Source organism: Cupressus sempervirens, chromosome 6 (assembly GCF_028749045.1).
Source record: "Cupressus sempervirens isolate cs-2001-9-10 chromosome 6, ASM2874904v1, whole genome shotgun sequence".
Classification (NCBI taxonomy): domain Eukaryota; kingdom Viridiplantae; phylum Streptophyta; class Pinopsida; order Cupressales; family Cupressaceae; genus Cupressus; species Cupressus sempervirens.
In genome coordinates, this window is record NC_143123.1 from 290,429,830 (window position 1) to 290,450,642 (window position 20,813).

Genomic DNA, 20,813 nt, shown 5'->3' on the forward strand with positions numbered 1-20,813 from the left:
TAATGTATACAATAAAAATACTGTAGCAAGACAATTATCCTAGTAGGCATATCATGAAGTATTATTGACAAACTTGTTATACAGTACAATCATTATATCACTTAAGAATCGAACGCTCTAGAGGCATATACTATATCTCTTACCGGTTACGGAACTCTGTAATTCAGTCTTATTGTTTATTGTGTAATTCAGTAAATAAAAAGAGGCGTGAAAGAGTAGTCACTTAATTATTTCGGTGGTTTGATAAGCTGTGGAGAAAACACTTACAAAGTTATGATTGCATTAAGAAAACTGAAAGCTTCACCATTAAATCAAGCAAACTATAGAGGCGAAGATAGAATAATAAACACAAGTACTGATTGTGTTATACATCCACAAATGGATTTCATAGAAGAGGAAACTTGTCTTAGTTCTATTTGTATTATTCAACTTGTTCATCCAAAGGAGGATTCAGCAATAATGTTTTAGAAGATAAAGTCATATTGCCACATCAACTGAGAACAGGAATATATGAATGCGATGGACAAGCTTGGAGGTTTCTGGGCTGTTAGACTAAGCATCAGCAATAAAGGAAAAATAATGGCTAAGAAGCGACACATGTGTTGTCATAAGACTGCAAATGAAATAGTCTTCACAACATGTAAAGAAGGGCATTGAATTGAACACAACGACTTTCCCTTTCAGCGTCCGAAAGAGCTACGTATATGCAGCGCTCACATATTTAAGACTACTATTTCTAATAAACTACAGAAAGAGAATATGGATGGCTTGCAACTATAGAGAAAAATAATGAAATAATTTAATCAACAACAAGCCTTGATGATATCAAACAATGGTATTGGTGATAGCAAATTCAGTCAATGTTTCCTAAGGAATATACATATGCATATTTATTACTGAGTAAATATTGTTCAAACTGGGAGGTGCTGTTTGTGAAAGTCAATGATAAAGACTTTGAAAGCTTGAAATTGAAATAAATTGATGACAGAGCAAAAATACATGCCGTATCAGGCATATCAGTCAGCAATGAATCAACAGTGGGAGCCTTTAAAGTCGAAGACAAGATATATATTATCCATGTACTTTGTAAACAGAAAGGTACAAATCATCAAAGAGGTAGTGAAGAAATCAAGCACTCTGATATACGTACACCATAAAAGAAAAATGACATGAATCGCAAATGATAGAAGATGATCTCATTAAAGTAAGAAACAAATTTATGGTCACCACAGTTGCAATAAAAATCAACTGTGATTGATTCAACAAGAATATCAACCACGAATATCAAAGATATTATATAATTCATCGGGCAATGAAGACATTATATTTAACATTCTTGAACATCATTGAAAATATCAGTTTGAAGTATTAGTCATGCAAAAGAACGATGGAGGAATGAAACAACAATCACAAACACGGTGAAGGAAACCATGTTGAACACAAAGACTTAACAAATGTACGAACAGCATGGCACAACAAGATCGAACTTATTACAGGTGTTTTGAATGAACATATAAAAGTGTATATAGAGCCAACAAAAATTGAAGAGTGAGACTCAGAAATATAAACTACAGATGGTGTCGTGAATCTTGGAAGAACAACGAAATGACGGGTTAGCAGCAATGGAACCCACAGCATACAATTTGCAGAGAACTATATGGACAAGTCAGCAATGATGACAGGGCAATAACAAGATTAAATAATATAATCGATTTGGAGCATGCAGATGTTTATAAAGACTAATGGCATTCTGCAATTTAAGTCAGGATAAGCAGTGGTTTATTAAAAATAAAAATAAAAAAGTTTAGGAAATTAAAATTGAACTAATAGTTATGAATAGTCATTAATTTAAAAAGACACAACTCTCCCATGAAGAGATACGAAAAGGCATATATAATATAGTGAAAAATCATTTTGAAGTAATGTGAAATATGGAATGAAATAAGACAGATATAAGAAGAAGAAGAAGAATAGAATATATGTGAAGAGAGTAAAAAGCAGAGTGGTGAAGTATGCATGAAAAATATGAAGAAAATATAAAAGATTACTGAGTAGAAAATGATGAGTTTATTGCAGATCTGAAAGAGATTACAAAGGGATATTATATGAAAGACATTTATGTAAGTGGAGAAATATATGCAGATATAGATTATAAAAAGGAGAATAAAAGGATGATTCAATTGTCCATCATCAGTTGGGTAAGCAACATTGCAAAGGTGGAAAAGAAGTTTGTGTGCAATGAGCTGGTGCTCATGAAGACAAGCAGAGGGAATTGGAGCTTTTAGTAGGTCGGTGCCTATGAAGTGTAGGAGTTGGAGCTTCCAGTGAGTCTGTGCTCATAAACATAGGGGTTAGAACCTCTAGTAGGTTGGAGCCTCCAAAACATTGTAAAGAACAGTTTATATAAGAAAGCATTTATTTGTCGTGGTTTTCTCACGCATTGGGTTTCCACGTAAAACACTGTGTCATTGTGTTCATGTGCATAATGTTCATTTCAGCAATTAATGTTACTAAGCAATTGTTTGGATAAAAAGTTATAAATCGGCAAAGTTCTTAGTATGCTAATTCAAAATCCCCCTCGGTATAATTGTGTGCTCTTCATCAACAACTACAGGAATTGGTAGAGTGTAATGGCATGAGCATGTTAGTAAAAATGCTTAACTTATAGCTTAAATTTGACAACCCTTTATACATTAAAATATGAATATTTATTGTTTTCAAAATTAGTAGCACAACAATAATGTTTAGATACATTAAACTAATTAATTAGCTAAGTTGTAGCATAAGGAAACAGTACATGGGAACAATACCTCAATGTGGTAGTTCCAGGTTGGTCCCATGAATGCAAGCTAAGGCTTCTCCCCTAGTTGTGTTATGTATTTCCTTTTTGTGCGACATCTTCTAGCTTTAAACAAACAGTATCATGTAGGTGTTGTTATTGTGTGTTCGGTTTTTGGAGGGTCTTTTTGCTTTGTGGGGTAGGGTTGGGTACTCGTAGCTGTGGTTCGAGGGTTGGGTGCTTTCTGTAGCCAGTTTGAGTTGCTTACCCACTGCGATTTGTGGTATCTTATTTGCATTTTGATACTTGTTTGTGCCATTTGGCGATTTATTGTTTTTGTGGCAGGTTTTCTTTTTCTCACCCTTGCTTGTTGGGACTTGGGTCCATGATTTTTGTTTTAATACAAAGGAGAGTGGAGCTTCTTCACGGATATTGGTATTTGAAAGTATGGGTTCAATAGTGACAACTTCGTCTTTGCATGCAAATTCCGTGGGGTGTTTGAATAAGATTTCATCGGGTGTTCATTTCTTTGGTCATAGGGATCACCGAGATTAAGAAAGTAAATGGCCTTTGTAGAATAGCCAAGGTTGATGTGTTGTGGCTATCCAATTTGAAATAGTTTCAAAAGATGTTACCTACCTGAGCAATTATGCTCTTATTTGCAATTTCATTGGGCTTCGACTCTATATGCATGTTCTGGAGTCCTAGGCACAACGAATTTGGAATTTTGAAGGGGATATGTATCTTATGATGGCTGCTAACAACTATTTTATGGTGGTTGTTTTGTGCATGACTGATAGAAATAAGGCCTTTCAAGGAGATCCTTGCTTTTTTAATCAGGCTGGACTCCTCACTGAGCCATGGCATGTCAGGTTTAATTTTATTGAGGAGCTTCCCTCGAAAGTCCCTGTGTGGGGTTGTCTTTCTAGACTCCTGTTTGAATTTTGAAGGAATGATATTCTCCATTCAATTGCTCTCCTTCTAGGAAAACCTATTGGCTCTACTACTCAAACTCAAGATAAAAAGGTAATTTCCTATTCTCGCATTTCTGCTGAAACTGATTTAAATAACCCTTTAACAAATTCTATAGACATTTACCTTGGACCCTCCTCTTGGATCCAATAGCTTAGTTATGCGACACTTTAATTTAGATGTTGTATTTGTCGAATATGGTCATTTACAAAGAAAATGTCCCCCGTTCAATTTGGTTGTGGTTGTTGCTAGTGCTCCTTTAGGTTTTGTCCCTAAGGGTGACAAAGGGAAGGTTCCTATGGTTGAAGGAGATATAGAAAAAGAAGGCTCCATTCCTATTAGACCCTAGAAAAAGGGGAAAGGGCACAATAGAACTTTGAAAGAGGGACAAATAGATCTAGATATAACCTCTCAGACTCTCAATGTTTTTGTTCCAAGTGAGTCCCTTGTTAGATAGGATGTTAGTGTTGTTCAGGTTCCTCTACTATCTCTTGTGAAAGAGGACTTGCACTTGGATAAGAGCAATGGAAATTCTTAGGCCTTGGGCTTAAATCAAAAACTCCTCAAGAAAGGTTCTCTGGAGAAGTTCTCAAAAGCAAGGCACAAGCCAAACCAAGTGAAAGTTAGTTAATTGGTGGGACTTTGCTAGAATTTAGGTCAATGAAGACTATTAGCTCCCATTTCTCACATTTCTGCAAATGTTTCTCATATAATGGAATGTGAGGTGTATGAATAGCATCCCTAGACAATATTCATGAGTTAATTGACTCTCATTCTCTAAATATAATTTTGATTCAAAAAACTAAGTTCGCTGTGGATGACTTGCTCAACAAAGCTCCTAGAGTTTTCTTTTGTGGTCTATGTTAGTGTATCAAGACTCAAGGCGATGTAGGGGTCATCGGGTGTTTTGAGGATCCAAAGATTGTTTCCCTTTGGTGGATCTCACACCGCTCTTTTATTTCTTTGGTTGCTTCTAGTATGGATTATGGAGAAACTTGTCTTTTCACTAATGTACATGCACTTGCAGATCTCTTGGGTAAGGTACATCTTTGGACTCCAAATAAATTTTTTTTGTGATGCCTCTACTACCATGGGTTGTGGCTGTCGGCTTTACTGTAGTTTCCAGTTTGCAGGAGAAAAGAGGAAGACTAGCTTGATTGGATCTGCCAAATAGTCTCCTCCAAGATAATATTTCTTTCTTAAACTTAATTGATGTGAAGTCAAATAATGGAATCTTTACTTGGAACAACAAGAGAAGTGGAGAGGGAATTCTTTCTAAGAGACTTGATAGATTTCTTGTCTTATGCTATTGGATGGGGGATAGGTGGACTAATAGCTCTGAGATCTTGAGTTGGAGAGATTATGATCACTAGCCAATCAAACTCTTAGTTGTCACCTTCAAGGTCTCAAAGAGTCCCTTATTTCAAATTCTATCTTTTGTGGTTGCGAGGTCTCTCTCCCCACAACTTGGTGGCTAATTGATGACAAGAAGGGAAGCCCACTTATGGCAGGGCTATGTTTTCCTTTTTTAAAAGAATGCAATATGTGAGGTATAAGCTCAAAAGGTGGAACAAATCGTGTGTTAAGAATCTTCATTATAAAAAAGATAGCAACTCAATCTAGCTTGGATACTATTATTCAGTTAATCTAAGACCAAGGAATTATCAAGATAATATCTTTAATATCTTTATTAAGATATTATCTCCTTAGTTAAATACTTTTGAAACATATTTGTTCCTCTGTTAATCAATCAATCATCCGCAAATCCGTTAATTTGGCAATTCTTGAATCTTGTAACATGGTATCACAGCTAATACTTCAAATTTATGAGATTTTTCACATTAACCTAGCTAGGGTTTCCCTTTTTTTGTGAAGACTTTTGTCCGCTCAAATCTTGGAGATCATGAAATTTTTTCAACTAGGGTTTTCATTCAAAATCTAAAAATCACGAACTGGAAAATTATGACTTCATGCCCACGTTTGTTTGGCATTATCTCTGCAAATCAAGACAGGAAATCACGTATTTCCTTTTGTGTCTACCTGCATCTGCAAATCGCAATTTATGGTATTTTTTGGGTTGTCTTGTATACAACTCGCACTAAGGCTCTGGTCTTTGAACTCGCAGCTTCCTTCCAACTCATAGCTCTGCGTTTTACAAAAAAAAACACCTACTCCTGCCACATCTGCCACCGTTTGGAGGTCTAACTTTGTTTTTTAGCACCGTCTTAGCCTGAAGTCGTGCTCTAGGAAACAAATCTGTCATTTTTTCCAAAAAATTAACATCTTTTCTGTTGTTTTTGACCTCCATGGCCACCGACCTATTCTTTTGCTCGAAACCCTAATTTTTGGGGTCAGAAAATTTTTTCGATCACATATTCTTGGTGGGTTTTTCGAGATCTCAAATTGGAGCTTCATTAGATTTTTGTAGGTGCCTTGTTTTCTGTGCCTCGATTTTTGAGCCTACGGATTTGAAATCCAACTTCAAATTCTTTTTGGGTTTTGTATCAGTTCCTCTAGGTACCTGTCGATTTTTTCTGGGTCCGCTAGGTATTTGCCTTGAAATCTGTGCCTGTTGAATTTCAGTCTTGAAGTTTGTACCTGAATTCTTCGAAATGGCATCTTTGACTAATCTAATGTTGGAGGGCAGTCTACGATTCAATGGCCACAATTATAACCACTGGAAGCAGCACATGTTAACCATCTTCAAGTATCGTCGTTTGGATGAGCTTGTTCTAGGCACAAAGACTCGTCCGACCTCCGACCAAGTAGAACAGGACAAGTTTGATGATTGCAATCGAGAGGCTGTTATGCTTCTTAAGCTCTCTATTATTGATGATAAGCTATCGCAGATTCCTTCTGGTAAGTCAACTGCAGAAATCTAGAAATATCTGAAGGAGCTGCATGAAACATCTAACAAGAGTCTGGCATTCTTTCTAAAGAATCAGCTATTCTCCATTATGATGGATGAACGTATGTCCTTGCAAGAGCATTTGACAAAGATTAAGGACATCCACAATCAGCTCGAAGCTATTGGTCGGAAAATGGGGGAAAAGGATATGGTAGTCATCACTTTGAAAAGTCTACCATCGTCCTATGAGAACTTCATAAAAACACTCAACATTACGTCAACTAATGTTGATCTGAAGTTTCCAGAATTATGCACCAAACTTCTGCAGCATGATCGTTGGAAACAATAGTTTGGTAGCAGTGCTTCTACAGCCTCCTCAGAGTAGGCATTTGCTACAAAATCCTTTCAACAGAACATCAACAACCATCAGTCTTCTCAACCTTTCCAGCATCAACCTTCTGCTCAATCCCTAGATGGCTCTACGAAGCAAAATGTATAGTGTAATTACTGTCACATGTTTGGCCATATGAAGTTCGAGTACCAGAAAAGTTTGGCTGTCCAAGCAAGGAAAAATGCTTCCCAACCAACAGCACAAGTTGTCGAGCTTCTTGATCAAGGCGAAGCTACATTTTTCGCCTTCTGAATCTGTTTCTATTTTTTGGGGGGTTTGTTGATTTTCTCCTTAAAAATCATTTCATGTTGTCTGTAATACGCAAGGTTGCATGAGATTTTGGGTTTTACCATTTTTTCCACAAAAACGAAGTTTTGTAATTGCAATCTGTTTTGAGTCATAAAACTCTTCTGGCAAAGCTTCTTGGTTTCAGCCATAGTTCCAAAAATCGCCATGAAATTGCCGAAATCGCGATAAGATTCATGGCTCCCGATTTTTTTGGAATCGGAAATCGCTGGTGGCGATTTTTTCGCATGAATCGCCTGAATCGCCAAAATCGGCAATTCATGGAAAAAATCGCCAAAATCGCCATCGGGTATCGCCAGAAATCGGCCGCGGCAGCAAGGATAGAAAGTTCAATTTTTTAAAAAAAACACATGTTTTATTTGCTTTCTAAGTTGACTTTCCTCTTTGTTATAACCCTAAAGAGCCTTCTATTTGCTTAGTATGAGTAGAAGAGAGGAAGAGTGAGAGAGAAGAAGAGAAAAGAGAATCCATAGGTTTCCAACCGGCAAGAAGGAAGAGCACCAAAGAGATCAGAAGTCCATTTGGGGAGGCCATAAATTGCATTGGGAGCATTAAGGAGTCAATATCAACACTCCTCAACTCATTTGCAAGAGGTAAGTGTTGGTTTTTTTTTTGCATGTTAGTGTAGTATGCATTTTTTGTTAAATTTTTTTAGTGTTCATTTGCAAATCTTGAATGTTTTTTATTTTTAGTTTTACTAAATTGTAAACTAGGGTTTGTTGTTTTGTAGTTTTTGTTTATTAGTTGCAAACTTTGATTTTTTACATGAATTTTTTTATTGCAGCAGCCCTTTGCTTTCATTTTCCAATTTCCACAATGCGTAAAAAAGATGAATGCTGGAAATATAATGAAGAGTTTCCTGGGAGAACCAAATATCAAACAAAATGTATATTTTGCAAAGAAAAAATAAATTCGGGAGGTATCTATAGATTGAAATACCACATTGCTGGCATACCTGGCCATGATGTCACAGTTTGCACTCAACAAACCGCTGAGGCAAAACGCTCTTGTTTAGTGGCATTAGAAAAAATTGAACAAGACAAGTTGACTAAGAAAATGCAACTTGAAGGGTTAAGAGGTATTGGCTCCCGTGCTCCCACATCCGCAACCGCATCTACATCTGCAAGTGCATCTGCATCAGCTTCCGCATCCGTAAGTTGTGTTGGGGAGGGTTCTTCTAGGCCTCCTTTTCATCCTAGTGCTAGTGCTCATGTGAGTGTTAGTGGTAGTCGGTCTCATACTGAGACAGAGTCCAACACCAACCTATTGCGGCCTAGAGTGCGGAAAAGCAGAATGGATAGTTACTTTGTGCCCCGCACTACTCCTGGCTCCCAACCCACGCTTGAGGGCATGGGTTTGAACAAGGAGATTCATGATGCTGCCAGAAAAGAGATTTGCAAATTCTGGTACTTTTGCAACATTCCATTTATTGCAGCCAGGTAATTGATTCTTTTTTCTTTGTTATCTTCAAAGTTAAAGTTAAAAGTAAAAGTAAAACTTTAATTATATCTACTTGTTTTATGATTTTAGTTTTTGACATCTAAATTTCTAATCAATATCATTATCTATTTGTGACAGGACTCCTTATTGGCAGAACATGATAGATGCAGTTGCCATTTGTGGTCCGGGGTTTAAAGCCCCAACTGAGGCTGAGTTGAGTGGATACCTCCTGGAGGAAATGGTTGAGGATATGAGGCATGAGCTTGAGGACAACCGAAAGGAGTGGATCGAAAAGGGTTGCACCATCATGACTGATGGTTGGACAGATAGGAGGGGAAGAACACTCCTCAATTTTCTTGTATCTTGTGGAGGTGATTGATCATTCTACTTTCCTACATACATAATTTTGAATCGTGATTGACTATTTCAAATTTTGATTTGTTGATTGCTAATAGTAATTATAATTCGTTGTTTTGTTACTTGTAGGATATACCATGTTCCTCAAATCCATTGATGCTTCTGCTCATGTAAAAAACGCCACATACTTATGTGAGGTTATTGAGGAAGTTATAGTAGAGGTGGGGGAACAACATGTGGTGCAAGTGGTGACGGATAATGCAGCAAGTTATGTTGCTGCAGGTAAACTTTTAACTTTTTAAGTTTTGAAAATAAATTTATTTGAATTTTGAACTTTTTCTAATTCTAACTTAGAATTTCTAAGTTTCCTAAGTTCTAAGTTCTAACATGTTTGAAATTTGAATTTCTAATTATCTTAAAATTGTTGTAGGCAAACTTTTGATGGAGAGGCACCCCACCATATTTTGGTCCCCTTGTGCAGCACACTGCCTTGACCTCATGTTGGAGGAAATTGGCAAACTTGAGTGGGTCAAGTCATGTGTGGAAAGGGCAAAAAACATATGTAAGTTTATTTATAATCATTCATTTGTCCTTAGCACAATGAGGAAGTACACAGGAGACAAAGAGTTAGCTCGTCCAGGGATCACGAGGTTTGCCTCGAATTTCATCACCTTGCAGTCCTTGTTGACATCAAGGGATGATTTGAGGAGCATGTTTGTTGGGCGAGAGTGGATTTCATCTTCCTATGCTACGACCACTGCAGGGATAGATGTGGTGGATTGCATATTTGATGATGATGGTTTTTGGAAACCTGCTAGAGAAATACTTAAGGTAATTTTATTGCAATTTAACATTTAATATTTTACAGTTTACTATGCTAATTGTTTAATGATTTAGTTTTACCTTATATTATTGAATTATTCTATGTTTAAGTTTTGACTCAAATTTTTGTTTTACTTTATATGTAGGCCACTGAGCCTCTTGTATCTCTCCTACGAACTGCTGATGGGGAGAAGCCCTCTATGGGCTACATATATGAGGGCATGGATAGGGCCAAGGAGGCCATTAGAGCTCAGTATGCAGGAGTGCAGGAGAAGTAAACCCCTATTTGGGACATCATTGATAGGAGATGGCAGAATCAGCTCCACAGACCCATCCATGCAGCAGCTTACTTTTTGAATTCGGCATTTCGTTTCCGTCCTGACTTCAAGGCGGATGAGGAGGTTCTCACCGGATTATATACAGTGATCCAGAGGTTGAGTACTGATGAGGATAGCAGTGCTGCAATTATTGAGCTTGATAAGTTCAATAATAAAGAAGGGCCACTTTTCTCTAGCAGGGTAGCCATAGATGCTTGGGAAACAATACAGCCAGGTAAAAATTAAATAATATATTCAATGTTCATGAATCTAGATTCTAAACTTAAAGTTGATTATGTAATTTTAGAGTTAACTTGTAATTTGTAATTTGTAAATGAGACTAATTATTTTTATTTTCCCTTATTTCAGATAGATGGTGGCAAATGTTTGGGGCCACAACCCCAAAACTTCAAAAAATTGCCATTCGTATTCTGAGTCAGCCAAGCAGCGCTTCTGGATGTGAGCGCAGTTGGTCCATGTTCGAGCACATCCACTCGAAGAGGAGAAACAGGTTGACAGTGCAGAGGTTGAATGATCTTGTCTTCGTTCATTACAACCTCCGTCTTAGGATCAGACAGATTTTGGGCACTGACTCCTCTCCGATCATTCTGGAGGAGATTGATCCAGAATCAGAGTGGCTCACAGAGGTTGTAGATCTAGTCTTCACTGAGGAAGACCGTGCGTGGATTGACCAGGTGGATATAGAGGCTGAGGCAGCTAGAGCACGTTCTTCAGGCATTGGTAGACGCACACGTGCACGCACAGACACAGGCCCTAGCGACATTCGTGAGCCCATCTTATATGCGGGAGATATGGCTCGACAGTCCTCTAGGACCTACATTAGACGCCTTGCTACTAGGCAGACTGGATACTCAGAGGCTGAGGCTGAGACTGAGGCTGTAGCCGAGCTTGAGGATGATGTTGAGGATGATGATGACTATGAGCCTGAGGCTTGAGCTGGAGCCTTGTTTTTATATTTTGTTTACAGATATTGATACTGAATCATTGATAGACATATGTTTCAAAGTTTCAAACTTTCATGGATCTTCATCTTAGATTCTTACATAAATTTATGATTTGATGTCTTATGGATCATCTTACATACATTCTATGATTTAAATCATTATGATCATTTGATTTCTATTTACTTCAGCTAGCCTACAATTTACATTTTAGAATCTTAGATAACATAGTTACGTATGTGATGGATTTTATGTTTCATGTTTATGTATGTTAAGTTTTAACTTCTATTTGATGATGTTATAGTGTGCTTAAGTTATATTCAATAAAGGGTGCATGAAATAAGTTTTAAATTGTTAAAATCTTTAAATTTAACGGGTTTTTTCAAATTTGCCGATTCATCGCCGATTCATTGCCGATTCATTGCCGATTCACGATTCGATTCGACCTTGCCGATTCCGATCCGATTCCAATTCACGTTTCTTTGGTTTCAGCATTCTATAGATCCAGGGAGGGTCTCAATTATCTCAGAATGTTCTGACATCCGTATGTTGACCATTAAGGGAGGGTATTAAAATATCCTTAGTTAAATACTTTCTATAATGGTCAACTACTTGTCTGTAGTCCGTCTTTCAGTCTAGATAGGAATGTTTCCTATCTTGTCTCTTTTGTCTTCAGTCTAGATAGGAATGTTTCCTATCCTATCTTCAATTTTGTTTCTAATTTCTTCTTCAATCTACATTGTTTCTTTTGGAAACATCCTTGTAATTCTTTATAAGGAACACATTTGTTCCTCTATTAATCAATCAATCATTCGGAAATCCATTAATCTACCAATTGTTGAATCTTGTAATAAGAATGACCATGGATTTGAGTAGAGAAGAGGCCATAGTTGTTAAAGAGAGGAATGGTAAAAAGAGAGGATTTTTTAGGAAATGAGTCTCATATTGATTGGCTTCAAGACAGGGGCAAGAACACTACTTTTTTCATAATTCTATCAAGGCTAGAAGTATTGATAATCTCATTTCCCTTGTATATCCTGAGAAGGTGTCCAATTGTCATGATTAAGGGAGATTTCTAAAGAGGTCTCTCGATATTTCTCTACTTTATTCACTGAAGGTTCCCCCCTAGTGAAAGAAGAAGAAAGGTTAGTTTTGGATTGTATCCCCTCATTAGTTTAAACAAAGCTCTCATTTGGCAAATCTCAATGCAAAAATTGGAGGAAGTAGTGTTTCGCATGGAAAAAGGTAAAGCCTCAAGTTTTGATGGCTTTCCTGTTGAAAGTTATCAAGAATTCTGAGAGATTATTAAATTTGATCTTCTAGATGTGGTCCAAGGATCTCACGGAATTGTAAAATCCTTCAATTCCACTTTTTTGTCTCTTATTCCTAAGAAAGAAGACACGGAGAGTCTAGAGCAATTTAAACCCTAAGTCACAAGGTTTGAATTTCAATTCGAGCTCGTCGATCATAAAATTTGATGAAATTCGACAAGGTCAAAAATTTGGAAAAAAATTGACATTAAACTAAACTTACATATATTTATCTATTTTTAAATATAAGTAATATATCGACAAAATTGTCAAAATAGTTTGACATTGCTAAATAATTAATTATTAAACTAAATATATTAATATTATTTTAAAATAAAATAATCTTATTATAAATAACCATATTATATTAAATATCATAAAATTTGGATGAAGTTTGGAAAGGGTAAAAATTCGCTGAAATTCGAGCTTCACAGATGAAATTCGGCAAATCCCGTGACATAGTTTAAACCTATTGCTTTGTAGTGTAGCATACAAAACAATCACTAAATTAATTGTTGAAAGTTGAAACGCTCAAGGTGTACCTCAATGCTCCAATTTTCGAAGAGAAGGGAGGCTTTTTCGGGATAAGTGCATTCTTCACATGATTGTGATTGCTATAGAGGCTATTCATTTGATGGTGAATTCTAGAGAGAAGGCAATGTCCATGAAAATGAATGTGGATAGAGCTTATGATAGGATCAAGTGGTGTATTTTGTAAAAAGTTCTAGCTTTATGTTTTGGGCGTGATTGGGTTAACTAGATCTTAAGACGTGTTAAATATTAGCCTTTTTAGTTCTTGTTAATAGGGTGTCATCAAAGTTAGGGGGGGGAGGGGGGTGCGGCACGCTCTTTCTCCTAGCTGTTTATTATGATGGCTAAAGGGCTAGGCAGATTTATTAAGTTTCAAGTAAGAGTTTGATTCAGGGATGGAACTGCAGTAATTTAATGCCTCCTCATTCACATCTTAGTATTGTCTTGATGGGTAAGGCTCGAATTAATGAAGCTTTGAGCACTTATCTTGTTACGTCAAGGCAAAAAATTAATGATGATAACTCCTCTATCTTTTCAATTAATACCCCTAAGCTTATCTAGAACAAGATTCCTCGGATTCTTAGATTTCAAATAGGAACTCTTCCCTTCGAGTATCTTAAGACTCTCGTTGCTCTTGGATCTCAAAAAAGGAGTTTTGGCAAGGGATTACAAGTTTTGCAGGAAAGTCAGCAATTGAACTTGTGGATGGCTTTCATCTGCAGTGACCTCTAAAGTTTGTGGTTCAGACTTTGCCTATTTAAAGATGTTTTGTGCAGGTTGCCATCAGGGAGTTGGATGACCTTTCTCACCAATTTTTATGATCTAGTAATTTTCTTCCTAAAAGTGGAGCCTAGTAATGTGGGATTCTATTTGTAGGCTGAAGGAGGAGGGTGGTATTGGTCTCTAACTGACTAGTATGATTGGTCAGGTGTTAGCTACTAAGCTATATTGACAGTGGTATATGTGTCAAGATCAAGACTGGGCTAGAATATTGACTCACAAAAATCTTCGTGGGGCAACTCACTCAGATGAGCCTAGATACAGCCTAGCTAGAAAGGGTTCTATGATTTGGAATGCACTCAAGCAAGGTGCAAAGCTTATCAAGGAAGGTGAATTTTGGACTTGTAATAAGGGCTTTGATGCTCCTTTTTGGTTGTTTCCTGGGATAGTCATCCCCCTATTGTTTACGAGTTTGCTCATGTTCTAACTCTGTAATATTTTGTCTGATGCTAGCTGAAAAAAGGCTGAAGATTTTAAGACTATTTAGATTATGGGTTAGTTGAAGGTGGCTTGCTAGAAGACTCAGAAGTGGCCAAGGCAGGGTAATGTGGAAGATTGGCAGAAACTTGCCAAGATCCTAGGTAGCAGGTTAAGCAGTTCTCGTAAGGGGAAAGATACTCTAGCCTGGGGTCCTTATCCCAAAGGCAAGTTCTTTGTTGCCTCGAGCTATTCAGAGTTGGATAGGAAGCTTCATGATCAGGCTGATATGCCTTGGTGGAAGCAGGTTTGGAATAAACTTTCTTGGCCAAAAAGTAGTTTTTTATTATGGTTATTAGCTCAAGATAAGTGTCTCACTTGGAAGAACTTGTGTAAGAGGGGCTTCCATGGTCCTTCAATCTATGCTCTTTATTATTATAACGAGTGTACTTCTCATCTTTTCTTTCAGTAGTAGTAACTCATAAACGCTCAACTCTCATTCCAGAAACCATTGACTGTCCCTTGAATGGCTAGGGATGGCCAAGTTGCACCCCTACAATCTCGAGGACAGCCAGTCATTTATGGCGACTACAACCATAAAGCAAGTCACATTTATAATATTTATCTTCACATATTTCAAGGATAAGAAAATTCATTGCCCTACTATATCATATGAATTTATTTGAAATTTGAAATTTCCCTATTTAATTTAAGTTTTGCTATCCCCCATACTAAAAACTCGATTTAACATAGGTTAGTAGAATTTGGGATCATGATCCTTGTAACAAATCTATGGAGGTTGATCCTTGTGATCATGATGTTATTAAAAATTCGAATTTAGGAGAAAGTGCCGTGGGATCTTCAAGACTAGCAAAAAGCCACAGCAAGGCAAACAAAAGGTTCATCAAGAAGAGAAACAGTTTAATCCTCCTATGGGAGTTTTAAAAATTTAACAATGATGTGTCTAATTCCCAAATTATCATGGATTTGTTGATTGAGCGAAGGCTGGATGGAGTTAGTTGGCAGCTAGATTTAATGGCTAATCAGATTTTGGATCTTTGTAGCTTTTTGGATTATGTTTCTTTTTGTCATATTCCTAGGGAGTGGAACAAAGTGCAGGTTGCTTGGCTACTTGGGCCTCTGAGAATCTTTAAGGATGAGATGTTGGGACCGGGTCAGAGACTTTGGGAAAGATTAATATGGAGGAAAATAAGTATCATTTTGATTTGGTGTACTTCTTGCTTTATTATGAATAAATTTTTATCCTTTTTTTCCAGGAAAAAAATGTCAGTATGGCAAAAAAATGGGCACTAGGTACATTTGGGTATGTCCATGACAAAAAACTATAAAAATCATAAACGTATACATGTCTGAAGCCTAAAAATGGGAATTAAAAAGGTGGTGGAATAATAACATTGTTTATTTATAAAACAGTTTAATAAATTACTATTATAAAAAGAAATTAAACATATAATATCAACATGTCTAGATGCCTGTACCTTTTACTAGCTTTGATGGTTTTTGGTTTTAGGTGGGGGTTATATCTTGGTTGTACATTTTGGAGGTGTTGGTTTTTTTGGGCCGTAATTGTTCATTTTGGGCTTGTTCTTCCCCTGGTTGGAATGTCTCATTATAAATCTGATACTTTATTATTAATTGAACACATATACTTTACCAGTAAAAAAGGAAATAATAAATATAAGATAAAAAGGATAGATTAATATATAACAACGTCAATTAATAATATAATAATAAATAACTAGTTACTAAATTTTAAAATATAATCTATTGATAATATATATAATAATAGTTTATTATCAAACAGATCTCCATGAGGTCATCAAAGCAACTAGGAATGCAGGTTTACTCTTAGCTGAGTTCATAACACTTTTGTAACTCTTATTGCCCAAAACCAACAACTACGAAACAATAGGAGACTTTAGGCCAATCTCCCTTTGCAATACAGTTCATAAGCTTTTTTCAAAAATTCTTGCTAATAGATTAAAAATCCTTCTTCCAAAGATTATCTCAGAAGAGCAGACACACTTTGTTCCAAATGGATCCATCCTAGAAGGGATTATTATTGCTCAAGAGATCATTCACTCTACCCAATCTAATAAAGACCAATGTATATTGATCAAGCTAGATATACAGAAAGCTTATAATAAAGTTAATTAGAGATTTTTATGTAAATGCTTAAAGGCCTTTGTATTTTTCCAAAGTTGGATAAATCTTTTTTTTTTTTTTTGTATCTCCTCTCCTAAGCTTTCCATTATTGTTAACGATAGGCCGGAAGGTTTCTTTAATATGTCAAACGACATTCATCAAGGGGACCCGTTGTTGCCATTTATTTTCGTCGTTATGGCAGAAGGTTTAGGATGATCTATACAGAAAGATCATAATGAAGGAAAGATTATTGGTGTTTAGGTAGCCGAACATACCCAAAATATTACCCACTAGAAATTTGGGAATGACACTATTCTTCCAGGCAAAAGTACTAGAGGGGAAGCAGTGCAATTTAAAAACATCTTAAATAATTATATGGAAGCTTCAAGTCAAAAGGTAAACGCTGATAAATCAGAGATCTTTATGAATACTAAAGAAGAAGTCGAGGAAGAAATATGCCATATCTTGGTTGCAAATCAGGAAGTCTTCCGTATAAATATCTAGGGATCCCTTTAGATAAAAGCACTAGGAGCAACAAGCTTTGGGAGGATATCTTGACCAAAATTCATCAAAAAGTGGAGGGCTGGAAAGGAAGATGGTTGTCCAACATAGGCAAAATAACAATGATCAAATATCTCCTTACGGCTATCCCTACTTACAAAATGTCTGATCTACCCCTCAATTCAGCCAGCAAAAGTTTATTAAAGGCCAAGATTAGGAACCTTTTTTGGCAAGGCTCTTCGGAAAATAAGAAATTTGCTCTAATAAAATGGGAGAATATTTGTAGATCTATTAAGAATGACGGTCTTGGTATTAAGAACTTACCTTGGCAAAACATAGCTTTATGTAATAAACCCAACAAATTACATTTTCATAAGAAATATGTACATAAATGAACATTATTAATAAAAGGAAAAGAAAAGCATGATTTTTTTTTAGTTTTATTTTTTTATTTTAATTATAATTATTTATATAAATTAAAATCTTAATAAATAAAAGGATTTCCAAAAAGAAAAATCGTGACATAGAAGGAATTCCTAAAATCATAGTCTATTAAAACAATATATTATAACAGGATCTCATTAGCCATTGAAATACAAACTGTCACTTCCCAAACGGCGTGACCTAAAGGTGGGAGCATATATTTATTGAATTGTCCAAGCATATGAAGGCAGAGATCAATCAGGAAGCCGTGAGATATAAAGCACAAAATCTGAACGACATCCACACCAGCAAAAGATCATACGCAAAGAACCAGACTCGGGGAAATCTTATTGTTGCGAAGGAAGCAAGTTGCGGATCTACACACTACCAAATTAAGACGTGAACACATCCGCTCCTGCACCGTCATATCTGTAGAGTCATATCCGCACAGCAAGTCGACTACAGTCATATTTGTACCAGGAAAGACGTGAACGCAATCTGAAGGTAGCAAGGAATGAAACTGGGAGCATAACCTTAGCAAGACAGAAGTTGAACACCTTTCTGTGACAGGTCAGTGGTGAAGAGAGTTCGAAGGATTGAAGCAAAGAAGATTGAGCGGTTTTCATACTCGCCAATACTCATTAAAGCCAGGAAAGAACCAAGGTATAAGACATACAAATCAAATTACCATTCAAAGATAATATCCAACCAACACATTAGATATTCAAACCTCAGAGGTACACATTTACATATAATGGATGATTAATTCAGTGAGAATATATTAATTCTCCACAGGAAAGGTTAAGGGTATTCATGTTATGAATATAAAACTCTCAACCTGAGAATCAGAGAACATTCTTTAGGAATGTTGAGTTTCCTTGAAAAAAGGACTCTAAGATCAGAGGGTATTCATAAATGAATGTCGGGATTAAGATCCCAGAAAGAGATTCATAGAAAATCTCTTAGAGGCAATATATATATTGTAGTGGTTAAACATATGCATATGTCAGAGACTTGGTCAGAGGTGGGATCTCTACCAAGTAGAGAATTAGCAGAGATCCCAAGAGGCCTAAGGATGATGCCCTTTCCTATGAAAATCACCTAGTCGAGACGCAATTCTCACCACAAGGTTAGGTAATTTGAGGAAGGACTCTTATGAAGGATTAGGGAAGGGTAGTTGGGTAGGACATAACTTAAGGCAATATATAGATATAGATTTAATATTATAGCAAATTTTCTATTTTTTTAAATCTTTCCAATCTTCTTTTATTGTTTATTGACAAATATTTATAGGTTTTTGAAATTCTACAACAGTTGGGAAATTACAGTGGTATCAGAGCCTTAATCTTGCCATCCTGTGAATAAACGCCTATGCACACTTACGAGAGAAGAACAAAAACCACAATGAATGACCTAGCAAATGAAGTCAGATCATATATGGAGCAAACAAATCAAACCAATCAAACTATTTTAAACCAAATGGAAAAATCAAATCAGGCTCTCCTACAAGCCTTACAGAATATGGGAAACTCCATTAATAATATAAGGGGGCAACCAAATGGTGGAAGAGAAACTAGTTCAATCCATTCTGAAAATAATAATATAACTTCGAATTCTAGTCTTCCCCAACCTACATTTTTGCCTAGAAGGGCCAACCTAAGAGAGGCGGAAGGGGTAGAACAACCCTTATCTAGCATGGAAGAGATCGCAAGAGCTTATGCAGCCTTAGAACCTCATATTAGAGAGGTAGTCTCTTTTACAGAATTTTGTGCCGACAAAAGGAGAGAAATACCTAGGGGTTATGTGAATGAGGAACTTAGACGAAAGGTGAGCAAGGTTGCAATTCCAACTTTTAACGGATCTTGAGAGATTTCAGCCCATCAATGGTTAGAAAAACTAAATACCTATTTCATCCTAAATCAGATGACAAAAGAAGAAGCCCTCCAATTTGCCATAATCCTTTTAGAGGGAGCAGCACATGATTGGTGGACCCAAGGGCGCATCTCTTTAGGGCAAAAAGATGTTAAATCTTATGAGGAATTCTCCCAAAAACTCATAAATCAATTTGATGAGAAGGATACTGAATGGTATTTTCAAGTGCTAACACACCTTAAGCAAATAGGGAGTTTACCTGATTATGTTAAACAATTTCAAGAAATTTTTGTCATGATTCCAAATCTATCCCAAAGAGGCTCACTCGTATGTTTGTAGAAGGTCTTAAAGAATCTACAAGAACTATGGTAAAACCCCACGAACCACAAAGTCTAGAAGAAGCAATAAGAAAAGCAAAAATGGTTGAATCTAACAATAAAGAAAGAACTCGAACTTTCCCTCCCAAAACTTCTTCTCGGAGTGAGAACACCAGAAGGGATAGCCAAGACAAGCCATGTTACTTGTGTAACAAGCCATGGAGTACTGGGCACAAATGCCCCCAAAGGGAAGAATTAATGCAAAAAATATCAATGTTTTAAATGCAGGGAACCTTGAGGAAGGGGGCACCGATGCAAAAGAGGACAAGTAAACCAAATCAAAGAAACAAGAAAAAGAGCAAGGATGGAAGAACCCAAACAAGGGACATTAGCAGTCATATCGCAAGCTGAAAATAGACCCTTTCGCATTAAAGGAGTACTTAAAGGACAGAGAGTAATTGCACTAGTGGATACCGGAGCCTCTCATGACTTTATTAGCAAACACTTAGTGGCAAAAAGAAGGCTGGAAACTCAAGACTTTGAAGGTTTTAAAGTCAAGTTAGCAAATGGCACAATAGACTGCTGTAAAAAGATGGTCACACAAGTGGAGATCACTACTAAAGGACATGTCATTAAAAGGAACTTTTATGTCGCCAACATTCAAAAATGATATCATCCTAGGGATGCCATGGATTAATTCCCTAGGACGTTTCATCATGGATGGTCCCAATCTGGAGATACGTTTCAAACACGAAGGAAAAGACATAACGTTGAGAGGGATGCCTGATGGAGCAGCAAGGGTTGTATCTTGTAATAAAATGGAGAGAATTTTAAAACATGACCAAGGGGAGATGATAGCTCAATGTATGATTTTGGATAATAGTCCCAACAAAGAAAAAAACAGTCCATATAGAGATTCAGCCCATTCTTGAAAGATATAGAAAGGTGTTCGAAGATATTCCCCCTGGACTTCCCCCCAAAAGAGGTTTTGAACACTCCATCAAATTAGAGGAAGGAGCACAACCCGTAATCACTACTCCTTATAGACATCCCCACAAATATAAGGAAGAAATAGAAAAAACTATCAAAGAGCTCTTGGACATGGGACATATACAACCTAGTAGTAGCCCATTTGCATCATTAGTAGTATTAGTTAAAAAGAAAAATGGAACTATGAGAATGTGCATCGATTATAGAGCCTTAAACAAGAAGACAATTAAAAATAGGTACCCCATCCCTAGGATCGATGAACTAATGGATGAACTTCATGGGGCTTGTTATTTCTCAAAAATTGATCTGAGA

The 20,813-nt window shown here is 36.6% G+C and overlaps 3 protein-coding genes across 3 annotated transcripts in view; 2 read left to right on the forward strand and 1 right to left on the reverse strand.

Moving 5' to 3' along the window:
• The window catches only part of LOC149552355 (calcium-dependent protein kinase 28-like), a 171,586-nt gene that overhangs the window by 31,082 nt on the left and 119,691 nt on the right, over positions 1-20,813 (reverse strand). The window lies entirely within an intron of this gene.
• Positions 6,364-10,201, forward strand: LOC149552356 (uncharacterized). The gene is made up of 6 exons (XM_089789541.1): positions 6,364-6,610; positions 8,081-8,735; positions 8,875-9,107; positions 9,223-9,375; positions 9,524-9,924; positions 10,062-10,201. Exons 1-6 carry the CDS (start codon positions 6,364-6,366, stop codon positions 10,191-10,193), a joined length of 1,821 nt encoding a protein of 606 aa, XP_089645667.1. The 3' UTR covers positions 10,194-10,201.
• LOC149552357 (uncharacterized) lies at positions 10,201-11,188 on the forward strand. Its single transcript, XM_089789542.1, has 2 exons — positions 10,201-10,467; positions 10,602-11,188. Exon 2 carries the CDS (start codon positions 10,616-10,618, stop codon positions 11,186-11,188), a length of 573 nt encoding a protein of 190 aa, XP_089645668.1. The 5' UTR covers positions 10,201-10,467; positions 10,602-10,615.

Bases quoted from the DNA above. Each gene is read 5' to 3' on its own strand.
- LOC149552357 (XM_089789542.1), top strand. From the start codon at position 10,616: ATGTTTGGGGCCACAACCCCAAAACTTCAAAAAATTGCCATTCGTATT.
- LOC149552356 (XM_089789541.1), top strand. From the start codon at position 6,364: ATGGCATCTTTGACTAATCTAATGTTGGAGGGCAGTCTACGATTCAAT. The intron at 6,611-8,080 runs GTAAGTCAACTG...TTTTTATTGCAG, and splicing joins GCTATCGCAGATTCCTTCTG to CAGCCCTTTGCTTTCATTTT. The intron at 9,376-9,523 runs GTAAACTTTTAA...AAATTGTTGTAG, and splicing joins AGCAAGTTATGTTGCTGCAG to GCAAACTTTTGATGGAGAGG.